General features: G+C 34.7%; 1 protein-coding gene across 7 annotated transcripts in view; it reads left to right on the forward strand.

Moving 5' to 3' along the window:
- YTHDC2 (YTH domain containing 2) overlaps positions 1-14,221 on the forward strand; it is a 91,520-nt gene that overhangs the window by 14,114 nt on the left and 63,185 nt on the right. For 6 of the 7 annotated variants that reach the window (XM_031666397.1, XM_031666399.1, XM_031666403.1 and 3 more), the window contains 5 exons: positions 5,120-5,286; positions 6,237-6,339; positions 7,573-7,729; positions 11,317-11,424; positions 13,189-13,337. In XM_031666397.1, the coding sequence (XP_031522257.1) occupies positions 5,120-5,286; positions 6,237-6,339; positions 7,573-7,729; positions 11,317-11,424; positions 13,189-13,337 (684 nt within the window). Of the gene's footprint in view, positions 1-2,385; positions 3,548-5,119; positions 5,287-6,236; positions 6,340-7,572; positions 7,730-11,316; positions 11,425-13,188; positions 13,338-14,221 lie in introns of those variants that run through there. The other variant, XM_031666404.1, reaches the window with a different exon arrangement.

Here is a 14,221-nt window from a genome sequence, read left to right on the forward strand (position 1 = left end):
TTTTCTGAAGACAATATACAAGATCTTTCTTTAGCATGAGTTCTTTTTTTTGAGACCAAGTCTCTCTCTCTCACCCAGGCTGGAGTGCAGTGGTGCGATCTTAGCTCACTGCAACCTCTGCCTCCCAGATTCAAGCGATTCTCCTGGCTCAGCCTCCTGAGTAACTGGGATTACAGGCACACGCCACCACGCCTGACTCAGCATGAATGCTTTTATGATTAAGTGAAATTCCATGGAGTTACTCCAGATAATTTGTTTAGCTGTCTTAGATTGTTACAATTTTTTTTTAGGTTGAGTAGTTTTGCCATTAAGTATTAATTGTAGCAGTTCTAATTATGTAGAATAGAGATTAAGGAAGTTTCGACAAAATGTAATAAATAGGTCTTTGTTTAAATTATTTGAATGTCCTTGCTAATGATATCTATATATTGGAATTATGGATGCCTATTTTCACAATTATGTATATCATTTTACTAGGTATGAAAGGATACTTTAGAATTTAATTCGTAGTTAAATATTATACTCTGCTTTTTAAGAAGAAACTATTAATTTAATGAGTTCAAACCTGAGAAATAATTTTGTCCTATTTAAAGAGTTAATTAAAATACTAATATTTTTATTCTTTGAAATATAAAACAGAATGTAAGTGGTATTTTATCTTACCTTTAATGGTATTAGGAAGTTAAGTGCTTTTTGAATTTTTTTTCTTATTTGTGTTCATTGTGTGAAACTTGAACGTTATGGAAAATATTTTATAGAGAGTAGAAGATTTTTTTTTTTCTCTTGAGACAGGGTCTCACTCTGTTACCCAGGCTGGAGTGCAGTGGCGTGCAGCCTCCACCTCCCGAGCTTCATCAATTCTCCTCCCTCAGCCTCCCAAGTAGCTGGGACTATAGGTGCATGCCACCATGCCTAGCTAATTTTTAAATTTTTTGTAGAGAGGAGGTTTCAACGTGTTGCCCAGGCTGATCTCAGACTCCTGGGCTCAAGCGATCCACCTGCCTTGGCCTCCCAAAGTACCAGGATTACAGGCATGAGCCACCATGCCTGGCCAGAAAATGAAAGATTTTAAATTCTCTTGCCACCCTGTATCACTGCATTACTGTCAGAATATCCAGATATGTGCTGGTGGATTTTTGTTTGTTTGTTTTTCTGTTTTTGGTGGTAGTGGTGGTGGTGGGGTTTGTATGTTTTGTTTTTGTTCTCTTTACAGCGTTGTTATATATTGGTTTTTTAACATAGGCTAAGAACATATAATTTTGCATCTTGATTTTTTTTCACAACAGATTTGGATATGTTTCCAAGTCAGTGCCTGTAGATATGCCTCATTGTCTAAACAACTGCATAGTATTCCTGAACATTTTTGTAATGATAATAAACAATGGTGAAAAATGACACTTTACTGTTTGTTGGGTTATATAAGAGTTGTCTCATTTCATCTTCTCAGTAACTCCAAGACATGTAGGTTTTATCTTTTTACAGATGAGGAATAAAAATTAAAACTTATAGATGTTAATCTACTCTAGTTAACATAGCTAAGAAGTGATAGAGTAGGAATCTTTCTCTTATATTGTACTTACTTGTATCCTAATTTTTTTTGCTTATTTGTAGGAATATTTCAATAGGATAAGTTTCCTAGAAGTGGAAATGCCAGATCAAGGATATGGCAGTTAAAAATTTTAACAGCTAGATTCACTAGTTATTGTTCCATAACTCTAAAAAAGAGTTAACATGTTACCATATTGAAAGTATTGAAAGTTCTTGTTTCTCTAAAGCTTGGGCAAGGATGGATATAATTTTTTAAACCTTTATCAAGCTGATCAGCAAAAAATAATATTTTAACTTGCATTTTGTTGATTCTTAGTTATCTTTTATTTGCCTCTTATCTGTTTATCTTGTATGAGTTCCTTATTTTTATTCGTTTTGGCTTAATAATTTTGGATTTATTTTTTGGAGTGTTTATATATTATAGATGTATGCCTGTTGACCATTAAACATCTTAAAAATAATTTCTCCCAATTTTTTGTTTACTTTTTACCTTCGTTTATGGTATCTTGTTTAGTAGTTTTACATTTTTATTTAGTCAAATCTGTCAGTATTTTTCTAGGGCTTTGGGGCATGTTAAGAGTGGATTAATGGACATTTTCTGTATTTATTTATTTATAGGTGTGGTATCACTGTGTTTCCCAGGCTGGAGTGCAGTGGCTATTCACAGAGTTGATTATAGCTCACTATAGCCTTGAACTCTTGCCTCAAGGGATCCTCCTGCTTCTGCCTCCTAAGTAGCTGGAACTATCGGTGCATACCACCACACCTGGCTCTTTCTATAAATATTTTATTCTAATACTTTTATATTGTTTAAAAAATTCATCTGAAATTTATTTTTTTGTATTATATCAGGTAGGAATTTTACTTTTTCTTCATGTTATTTCCAGTTCAGATATAACTTTTATTTAACAATCTGTCCTTCCCTCCAAACTCCCCGACCCGATTTAAGATGCTATTTTTGACCAAATACTAACTTTCTATAGTACCAGGGTCTATTGCTAAATTTTTTTTTATGTATCTTTAATCTCATTATCTATTCCTGCATCAGGATTCTGCTTTTTGTTGTTTACAGTGTGAGCCTGATATTCTTCTTCATTATCTTTTACCTTTTTTAGTGGTTGCTCTAGAGTTTGCAATATACATTTGCAACTAAACCGAGTCCACTTTCAAATAACACTACACCACCTTACGGGTAGTGTGAGTACCTTAAGTAAAAAAATAACCCTAATTCCTCCCTCCTGTCCCTTGTATCATTGCTGTCATTCATTTTACTTATATGTAACCATACATCAACATACATGTACACACATAAGATATATACATACATAATCAACTACATTGTTGCTATTATTATTTTGATCCAATTGTTAAGTGTTAGATCAGTTAAGAATACAAAAAATAAAAGTTAAAAAAAAATTAGTTTTTTACCTCTATTTATTCCTTCCTTAGTGTTCTTTCATTATGAAGATTCAAGTTTCTGGCCTATGTTATTTTTCTTTCTCTGTAAAGAACTTACAAAAAACATTTCTTGCAAGGCTGTGGTCTACTGACAACAAATTCCCTCAATTTGTATTCATCTGATAAAGTCTTCATTTCTCCTTCATTTTTGAAGGATAATTTTGCAAGGTACAGAATTCTAGGATGGTGTTTTTGTTTTTGTTTTTTCTCCTCTCACCTCTTCTCTCCGCTCTTTAAATAATGTCTGAGGAAAACTTGGTTGTAATTCTTAGCTTTGCTCTTTGTAGGTAAGGATTTTCCCCTGCTCTGGCTTCTTTTAGGATTTTTAAGAAGATATCATTGATTTTCTGTAGTTTGAAAATGATACATTTATCTTCTCTTTTAAAATATTTCTTGGTGGTACTTATGCATTTATGCTTCTGGATGCGAGGTTCCGACCTGCAGACCCTGACCCAGTGATGGATGAGAGACATATACTGGCACAGATGTTTTGCCTGTCAGTTAGGCTGAGGGTCTGGGCCACTCACCGACACCAAGGAAGGTACTGTAAAGAGCTGTAGCCGAGGCCCCATCAGCCAGCAAAGCTCACATTTATTCAGTATAGATTAAATGACAAAGGTCTTGAGTAGACACCACTAGAGGGTAATTGACATTGCCGACCTCCCGAGTAGAGAGCAAATGCACGGGGGTTGATTAAAGGTTGGTCTTAGGACCACATGAGTAAACAAGCTATTTAGATAAGCTTCTCTACATTCATATGTATCTATGAGCTCAGCTTTTAAGAGAATTCAGCTGCCTTCAGCCACTTTATGCAAACCCCCAGACTTTCCAAGAGGGTTTGTGTTTATTTCCTATAATTTTACAATTTCTTTCACCATCCTGACCGAACTCCCACATCTGGAGGAACTAGTCAAGTTTAAAAAAAAAAAAAATCCTAGGGGCTGACACATGCATGAAAAGATGTTTTCTTTTACTCACAGTTAAAAAAATAAAAATAAATTATATTTTTTAACTCTAAGATTGGCAGAAATTAAAAAATTGATGATACCAAGTATCTGTATGGGTGTTGGAAGGCAGCTCTTCTGCTTTGTTGCTTTGTTGGTAGGAGTATAAATTGTTTTGAGGAGCAATTTGATAATTTTTTCATATAAATTAAAAATTTGTGTACTCTTTGACTCAGCATTTTCACTACTAGTGATTTCACGACTAGTACATATATCTTTCTAAAACTCTGTGGAGACAGGTGTTTACTGCAGTGTTGTTTATAATATCAAGCAACAACATCAGTAACAAACCTAAAAAACTGGAAATTACTTAAATGTTTAATCATTTGTTAAGTTATAGCATAGCCACGAGATGGAATATGTAGCTGTTAAAATGGGCTAGGTAGATCTGGTATGTTATGTGAAAACTGCAAATTACAGACATTAAGTACAATCATCTCTTTGCATGGATGAAAAACATGCTTGTATATACAAATATTCTGGGTTGTGTAAACATTTTTTTTCTTGAATGAGTTCATAAGTAACAGTAGTTACCTTTATGGAGAAGATATAAGGGCATTGGTGGTAGGGAGTAGGTAAGAATTTGATTTTTAAATCTTTCCAACCTGTTTGAATTTTATTTACAAAAAAGTATCTACAATCCTGGTTTATAGGCTATTTTTGTTTTTTTTTTTATGCTTTTCATCATTTAAAAAATCCCAGTGGAATTTTTATTTTTATTTCATTGACTTTATGGAATAATCTGGGGAGAAGTTAACATTTTTACAGCATTGATTATCCCCATCCATGAATATGGCATATTTCTTTATATATTCAGGTCTTCTTTTATGTTTTTCCAGTAACGTTTTATAATCTTCACATAAACCTTAAATATTCCTGTATATATTTGATTTTAGATATTTTAGCTTTAGTTTCTATTGTGAGCAAGATCTTTTCAAATCACATTTTTTAGCGATTATTACTAGTTACATGAATGTTGTTGATTTTATGATTATATTTGGACTTGTTATAGAACTTCTTGAGTTCTAATGGTTTTTCAGTTGATTCACTTAGATTTTTTGTAGTATGTGATCATGTCATCTTATAGTATTTTAAAACTTTTGTTTCAGATTCCTCAGTTCCTTTTAGATGATTGCTTTAAAAATGGTATCCCTTGCCGTATATTTTGTACTCAACCAAGACGATTGGCAGCTATTGCTGTGGCTGAAAGAGTTGCCGCAGAGAGAAGGGAAAGGATTGGTCAAACAATTGGTTATCAGATCCGATTAGAAAGCAGGTAAAAACAGTTCTCATCTATCTTCTCTTTTATCATGCTTAAAAAAGACTATGTATATTTCATTAAAAATAGAGGATGTGTTAGTTGAAAAGTTAGATGATCATTTTGCTCCAAGTAAGTCTAAATCAGGATATTGAAGTCTTGTCTAAATCTAGAGAAGTTTTGAATGAAGAGTTTGAAAAATATTTGAACCATAGATAAAAATTCCATTTCATAGTTTCATGATCAGTTATTTTACTTATTTGAGCCTCAGTGTCCTCATCTGTAAAATGAGTCAAAGAAAAGCATCTAGAGTACAGGTTTGATGTGAGGTTTATAGTAAACGCTCAATAACTGTTAATGAGTGAATTTATTATCAGTAGTAGTATAAATTGAGCATCTTACATCCAAAAATCTGAAATCCATGATGCTCAAAAATCTAAAACTTTTTGAGTCCCAACATGACACTCAAAGGAAATGCTCATTGGAGCATTTTGGATTTTTTATTTTCAGATTTGGGATGCTCAACTGGAGGTATTCTAAAATGTGGAAAAATCTGAAAGCTAAAACCCTTTCTGTCTCAAGCATTTTGAATAAGGGATACTCAGCCTGTAGTATTAGTAATGCCTTCTTGACAAGTAGTACTTTTTTTTTGTTCTCAGTAATGATACAAAATCTGATTCCATTTGTAACATACTTTATTTGCAAGCAAAAAGTACTTAAGATTTTTTTTGTTTTTGGAGCAGCTGAGGTTCTTTAACAAAATACATCACTTAATATAAAAGGCTATTGTCAGGCAGTCTCACATAACTGCAAAACCATATAGCTTTACTAATAAACTGTACATACCAGTACAGTATTATATTAGTAATATTTATTAAAATGTGTACCAGGCCAGCATTTAATGTGATTATGTTTTAGTTACATGAAAGACTTCCAATTGTGCACTTTATTTTGCTTTTTTTAAAAAGGGTTTCTCCAAAGACACTTCTGACATTTTGTACTAATGGGGTATTGCTTCGTACATTGATGGCAGGAGATAGTACGTTGTCGACTGTGACACATGTTATTGTGGTAAGAATATTGGTGAATTTGTCATATGTAACTAACTCAGATTGCTTAAAATTTAAATACATATGCCATTTCAGGGTAGTCTCAAAAAATTTGAATACATAATTACATTTTTGGAATAGGGTGGAAAAGAGAACCAACTTATTCTTTTGAACAGGCTATAATGATCAAGTTATTTTTTGTCTATAATTATTAGAAATATTTTGTATTACAAAAATAATAAAACCATCTGGCTTTATTGGGGGAAAATAAAATAAGCAGGTAGTTTTTAAAAATGTGCTTTTCATATATGAAAATGATGCATGTACTTAGAGTTCTCAAAAAAAAAGGGGAGTTTTCTTTTATCTCTTTACGTGGTCATTTGATCCCTTCATTAATATATATTTCCCAATGATAGGGATATACTTATAAACTCCATGGTTAAGCTGCTAAATTAACTAACTGCTGATGAACTAAGTTGATGAGTTTACCTCTTTATTAAGGAATTCTAACCTTTTATCTAGTTTGTGTCAGAAAAAAATTAGATTCAGTTTTATAAGCTTGGAATAAGCAGCTTTCAGAAACTTACCCACACCAAAGGATGCACTTCATAAGCTCTGATGCTAAAAGAAACATATTTAAATAGATTTTTTATGTATTAAAAGCACCTTAAATTGGACTTATAATTTTTTGTAGTTTTATATTCTGTGGGAAAAAAGGGCAATATAGACAGCCCTTTGTATCTGTGGATTCCATGACTATGGATTCAAACAACCGCAGGTTGAAAACATTTGAAAAAATACTGTATCTGTACTGAACATGTACAGACTTTTCTTGTCGTTATTCCCTGAAGAATGTAGTGTAACTATTTACCTAGCATTACACTGTACTAGGTAATATAAGTAGTCTAGAGATGATTTAAAGTATATGGAAGGATTTGCATAAGTTACGTGCAAATACTATGCCATTTTTTTTTTTTTATCAGGGACTTGAGCATCCATGAATTTTGGCATGGGGGAAGGCCCTGGAACCATTCACCCACAGATGCCAAGGGATAACTTTACTTTGTCATCTACATTTCATTGTTGATGTCTAATTATTTCTGAAATTCCTGTAATACAAAATTTTCATGAATGTTGATTGGCCTTGTCCACATTTAATTTGAATTAGTGTGAAACCCAGTAGTGCCATTGTTTTAAAGACTTAGTCATCAATAATGTTTTAACTGTTCCATGGTTTTATTTCTCTTTACTACAGGATGAAGTGCATGAAAGGGATCGATTTAGTGATTTTTTACTTACAAAGTTAAGAGATTTGTTGCAAAAGCACCCAACTTTGAAACTAATTCTTTCTAGTGCCGCCTTGGATGTGAATCTCTTTATAAGATATTTTGGAAGTTGTCCAGTGATATATAGTAAGTTAAATTGTCAGATTTCTTCTCTAATTTTTATGAAAGAACACTTTTGGACATTATTTATCCTAATAGAAACTGGGGAATGTTCTGAAGTAGAGGCCATCTATTACTGTTCCCCCTGAGATAGGCTTAATAGTACTTCGTTCTGATTTCAACTTCTCCTTTTCTATCAACAGCTCTTTGGTATTGTGTAGTGAGCCTAATTCTCTTACCTTAAAAGGAAATATGCTTTATTTTCACTTTGTGTTCTGTCTTAAATTGTCCTATAACTATTTCCCTTTATTGGTAGATATCTTTAAAAAGTAGTCTATACTCCCATGTTTTACTTCACATTCACTTCTGAAAATGCTAAAACGACGTTTGCCCTTGTCCTTTATTAAAAACTGATTTTGCCACCAGTCTTTAAAAAAATGATAAATTCCTCTTCGAAAAATACAAAAATTAGGCCAGACGCTGTGGCTCATGCCTGTAATCCTAGCACTTTGGGAGGCCGAGGCAGGTGGATCACAGGGTCAGGAGATCAAGACCATCCTGGCTAACATGGTGAAACCCCGTCTCTACTAAAAATATGAAAAATTAGCCAGGCGTGGTGGCGGGTGCCTGTAGTCCCAGCTGCTTGGGAGGCTGAGGCAGGACAATGGTGTGAACCCAGGAAGTGGAGCTTGCAGTAAGCCGAGATTGTGCCACTGCACTCCAGCCTGGGCGACAGAGTGAGACTCTGTCTCAAAAAAAAACCAAAAATACAAAAGTTGTGTTTACTTCAATGAAATAATACGAAAATATATAGAGAAAAAGTTCAGTTGCCCCATCCTTGTTTCATGTCCTAGTTTTCTGATTTATGGATGTTAACAGTGTTATATATATTCATTCTCACCTAATCTGTGCTCATACAAATGTATGCAAATAGATACATATTTATAATGTTTACAAAAATTGGTTTTATGGATTTATGATTTATGGATGTTAACAGTGTTATATATATTCGTTCTTCATGCTCACAAAAATGTATGCAAATATATACACATTTATAACATTTACAAAAATTGGTTTTATAAAAATGAGCACATGGCTAATACATTATTTTCAATTTGCTTTATCATGAACAGTTTTCCAGTTCAGTAACTTTGTATCTAGTTCTTTATTTTAAGCAGCCGCATAATAAAGTATTTCATAATATTGATGTACTATGACTTATTTAACCATATCTTTATTTTTGGACATTCAAGTTTGTTCTAGATCCCCCGCCTTGCCCCTGCCAACAATGTTACAATGAACATCCTTTTACGTATATCCTGATATACTGGATTTCTAGGGATAGATTTCTGAAAGTGAATTTGCTAAATAAGAGTATATCTATTTTTAATTTTAACAGCTTTTGCCATTTTACTTTTCAAAAGGCTGAAATGATTTACATTTCTGAAGTGTGTAGGGCTATTTATTTGAATTTTTACCATTGTTGTTTGACATTAACCTAATTGCCAATCTAATATTCAAATTTTAGGCAAAAATCTTACTTAGCTTTTCTGTGGTATCTTTTATGGTTGGCTCTCTCTCTTTTTTTTTTTTTTTTGTGAAATGCTCAGATGCTGTAATTCGTTTGATAGCATTGCTGCTTCCTGAACCTCATTCTTCATTATATCCCATACTTTCTGTCTGCCCTGTGGGCTTCTCTTCTTTTACATGGTGCTTAAATAGTGGTATTCTCTAGAATTATTCCCTTGATCTGTTTCCTTTTTTTCCTGTTCGCTCCATCTTCCTTCCTTCCTTCCTTCCTTCCTTCCTTTCCCACTATTCCCACCGTCTTGTTTCCTGCCCTGTGCTATACTGTACTAGATATTGGAGATGCCTAGTTTCCCTGGAAGCTTTCATTCATGCCCTGGGCTTCTGTTTTTTTCTTTTACACTGATGACTTCTGAATCTTTATTTTCAGTTGTTCTCCAGAGCTCTGGGTTTCAATATTTCTAATATGATCCAAACCGAATACTTCATCTCTTCTGTGAAACCTATTTCTCTTCTTGTGTTACCTGTCTTAATCATACTACCATTGACCTAATTACCTGAATCACAAACCTATAAGTTCTTAACTCCTCGTAATAATCTTGGGTGATCAGGGACATCAGATCTGTACATATGCTAATTGAAAGCTCATTTCTCATTTTACATGCTTAAAACCAAACCCCATTTCAGCAAACCTGTTCTTTTCAGCTTTCTTTCTTACGTCAGAGAATGACATTATCATTCAGATTTGCAAGCCAGACGTCCAAGGACTATATTTGACACTTTCTTATTTTATTTTTTTTCTATATCCAATATAATGCTGAGTCCTATGGATTTTACCTCCTGACTAGCTCTAGAAATTGTCTGCTTCTTTTTGGTTTTCACTATTATTAATCTCATTCAGGTTAACCTGAACTAGTGCAGTAACTGCTACTCGGTTTGATATAGCCATTCTGCTGTCTTTTAAATCCATTCTCCATATTGCAGTCAGAGTGGTCTTCTCTGAAGTAGAATTCTGATGATGTCGAGCACCTTCCTGAGCTTAAATCTTTGAATGACCTTTATCTCACGATAAAAACATAAACCCTTAGTAAGACTTATCTTTTCCTCTTACCTCATCTTGAACGATAAGGTAATCCACTCCCACCATTTTTCTTTTTTTTTTTTTTTTTTGAGACGGAGTCTTGCTCTGTGGCCCAGGCTGGAGTGCAGTGGCCGGATCTCAGCTCACTGCAAGCTCCGCCTCCCGGGTTCACGCCATTCTCCTGCCTCAGCCTCCCGAGTAGCTGGGACTACAGGCGCCCGCCACCTCGCCCGGCTTGTTTTTTTTTTGTAGTTTTAGTAGAGACGGGGTTTCACTGTGTTCACCAGGATGGTCTCGATATCCTGACCTCGTGATCCGCCCGTCTCGGCCTCCCAAAGTGCTGGGATTACAGGCTTGAGCCACCGCGCCCGGCCACTCCCACCATTTTTAGGTAAGTTGGCCTTTTAGTTCCTTGAAACACCTTTAGGTCCTTGAAACTCTTTTCCAGCACAGGGACTTTGCACATGCTGTTTTTCATCATCATTATACACTTTTTTTCTTTTTTCATATGGCTTTGTTGTTTTGTTTATCTTCTTGTTTCTCATTTTCTTAGTGAGGATACTTTTCTTGATGTGGTCAAATCCCCCCTGTTATATACTGTCATGGTGTCTTGTACTTGCATCTCATAGGACTCTTCACAACTCTGTATTTACATTTATATTCCGGATTTTTGGATTAATTTCTGTCTCTTCTGCTAGCTTGCCTCCAGGAACAGGAAATAGCTCTATTTTGTCTTACCATTTCTGCTTATAATACAGATGATATCAATGCCCGACACATGGTAAGTGGATAGTAAACACTAGAGGGAAAAACCCAAGCACATGAACAGTTGTCTAATAGTTGTTTGTAAGTCAAAGTTATAGTTAAAGGAAAATATTATAGGAGTCACTTGAACTATGAAATCGCTTTTGGATATTATACTCAGGTTTATTAACTTGGTATTCTCATGTTTTTATGTGCATTTTCTTTAAGATGCAAGTTGAGTAATTTTTTAAAAATTATTTAGTACAGGGAAGACCATTTGAAGTAAAAGAAATGTTTCTGGAAGATATTTTAAGAACAACTGGATATACAAACAAAGAAATGTTAAAGTACAAAAAGGAAAAACAGCAAGGTAAATTTTTTAATAAAAGAAATTACTGTTGATAATGACTTTGGAGTACTCCATGGACACTTGAAAGTGTTTTTCTCTTGTGTATAATTGTTTAACATTATATTAGAATATTGTCCCAAATATACCTTTGCTTTCCGATTTGTGTCCAGAAGTTATACTCTATGGAGAGGAACTGAAAGTGGATGCCAGAGTTGAGGAGGTGTCTGTATCCAAAGATTCAGCCACCTTTTAAGGAGGTGGAAGAGTATATGCTGGTTGCCCACGGCATATCTCATAGTGAAGGACTGGGAAGTGAATGGGAGGGAGTGAAAAAAGTAGTATGTGAGTAATAAACTCAACTTTGATAAGATGTTGAGTTTTCCAAATCTTGATGATGTTATGGGATTTCATTGATTTACTTTGAATTTAGCATTATTTGCCTGTTAATACATCTCTTGTAATGACTTATATTTCAGCTGTTGAATTAGGGTTCAGATTTCTTTTTCTTAATTTTAACTTCATTATTCATCATAGAAGACTTGGCTTCAAGCTTTGATACCTTGTTTATTCTGTATGCCCTTGGACAAAAATCTGAACTCCTTTGGATTCTCCCCTTGAAAAATGTAATCAGCAATGCTGATTTCACTGGGCAGCACTGAATTACTGATGTGTAAGTTGTAAAACTCCTAGATCTTGAAACTCAAAAAAAAAAAAACTAAAAAAAAAATTTTTTAGAGACAGGGTCTTGTTCTATCACTCAGGCTAGAGTGCAGTGGTGCAATCAAGGCTCACTGCAACCTCTACCTCCTAGTCTCAAGGGATCCTCCCATCTCAGCCTCTTGAGATGTAGACCACTGTGCCCAGCTAATTTTTTAGATATTTTGTAGAGACGCAGTCTTGTTACATTGGCCCGGCTGATCTTGAACTCCTGGCCTCAAGCAATCCTCTTGCCTCAGCCTCCTAAAGTGGAATTACAGGCATGAGCCACCATGTCCAGCTGAAACATTTGAAAGTGAAAATTATATATAATTGTATCTCAAAAAGCTGGCACGGTGGTAGAAGTTCAACAAATGGTTTTCTACAAACTGCTGTATGAATTGTGGTCATTGATTTAAACAATAGTTATAACATGGATAAAAATACTCTTAATTCTGGACTTACTTAGAAGTAAACTTATTAGTAGGATTTGGAACAATAGATGAATACATGAATGTATAAGCCCGTTTTCACAATGGTGTAAAGATACTACGCGAGACTGGGTAATTTATAAAGAAAAGAGGTTTAATTGACTCGCAGTTCTGCATGGCTGGGGAGGCCTCAGGAAACTTACAGTCATGATGGAAGGCAAAGGGAAAGCAAGGACCTTCTTTACATGGCAGCAAGAGAGAGAAGTGCAAGCAGGGGAAATGCCAGATGCTTATAAAACCATCAGATCTCATGAGAACTCACTATCATGAGATCAGCATGGGGGAAACCGCCCCCATGATCCAGTTACCTCCCACCAGGTCTTTCCCTCAACACCTGGGGATTATAATTCAAGATGAGATTTGGGTGGAGACACAGAGCCTAACCATATCAATGAAGTTTTCAAGCAGTTTCATGTATCTTTGTGTTTCAGCATAACACATTTTTTATTGAATATTCTTAATATGTTTTTTAAAAGTAACTACAGAATACGGCCAACTTTTAAGAGATACCAGATTCACATAATTTATTTAAACAAAGGAATACATTTCAAAAAGGAAAAGATTTGTCTACATATTCTTTCTTTGATAATTAATTTAGAAGAGAAACAACAAACCACACTTACAGAATGGTACTCAGCTCAAGAAAATACTTTCAAGCCTGAATCTCAGAGGCAGAGAACTGTTCCAAATGTGACTGACGAGTATGACTTATTGGATGATGGTGGTGACGCTGTCTTCAGTCAGCTGGTATGATCGCCCTGGTTTCCCACTGATATTTTGTGTGAAAATTGTGTAGGTTAAAGATCATTTTATGAGATTATACTTTTTTTTTTTTTTTTTGAGACAGAGTCTCACTCTGTTGCCCAGGCTGGAGTGCAGTGGCGTGATCTCTGCTCACTGAAAGCTCCACCTCCCGGGTTCATGCCATTCTCCTGCCTCAACCTCCCGAGTTGCTGGGACTACAGGCGCCTGCCACCATGCCTGACTAATTTTTTGTATTTTTAGTAGAGATGGAATTTCACCTTGTTAGCCAGGATGGTCTCGTGATCCTGACCTCGTGATCCACCCGCTTTGGCCTCCCAAAGTTCTGGGATTATAGGCATGAGCCACCGTGCCCGGCCAAGAGATTATAATTTTTTACTGCATAATTGAATGGTAATTCTCTTAGTTTATTTTAGACTACAATCAATTTTTCAGAGCAACTTTCTACTCTTTAAAAAGATAATTTACCCTTTTTTTGGGCATGTGACAGTATATAATGCAGATATGCTTGCAGTTTTCTACCAGTGTTTAAAGTTGTAATGTATCCAAATGAACTATACATGAATTTTTAAAAGTACTTTTAAGGAATATTTTAAAATTGATAATAAAAATTGTTATTTAACATCTTTATGGATATGCACACTAAATATACTATATATAATATATATATATCCTATATGCTTATAGGATTATAACATGCTATATGTAAAAACATATAGTGTAGATTTATTTGGGTCATGAAACAGCATTTTGACCTTGTGTATTTGTGGTTCTTAAGAGTGGCTGTACATTCTGTCACCTGAGGCGCTTTTAAAGCCCTGTGGAATCTGACACCCTGCCAACAAGAGATTCTGATGCACTTGCTCTGG

The sequence above is a fragment of the Papio anubis genome, chromosome 5 (assembly GCF_008728515.1).
Source record: "Papio anubis isolate 15944 chromosome 5, Panubis1.0, whole genome shotgun sequence".
NCBI lineage: Eukaryota > Metazoa > Chordata > Mammalia > Primates > Cercopithecidae > Papio > Papio anubis.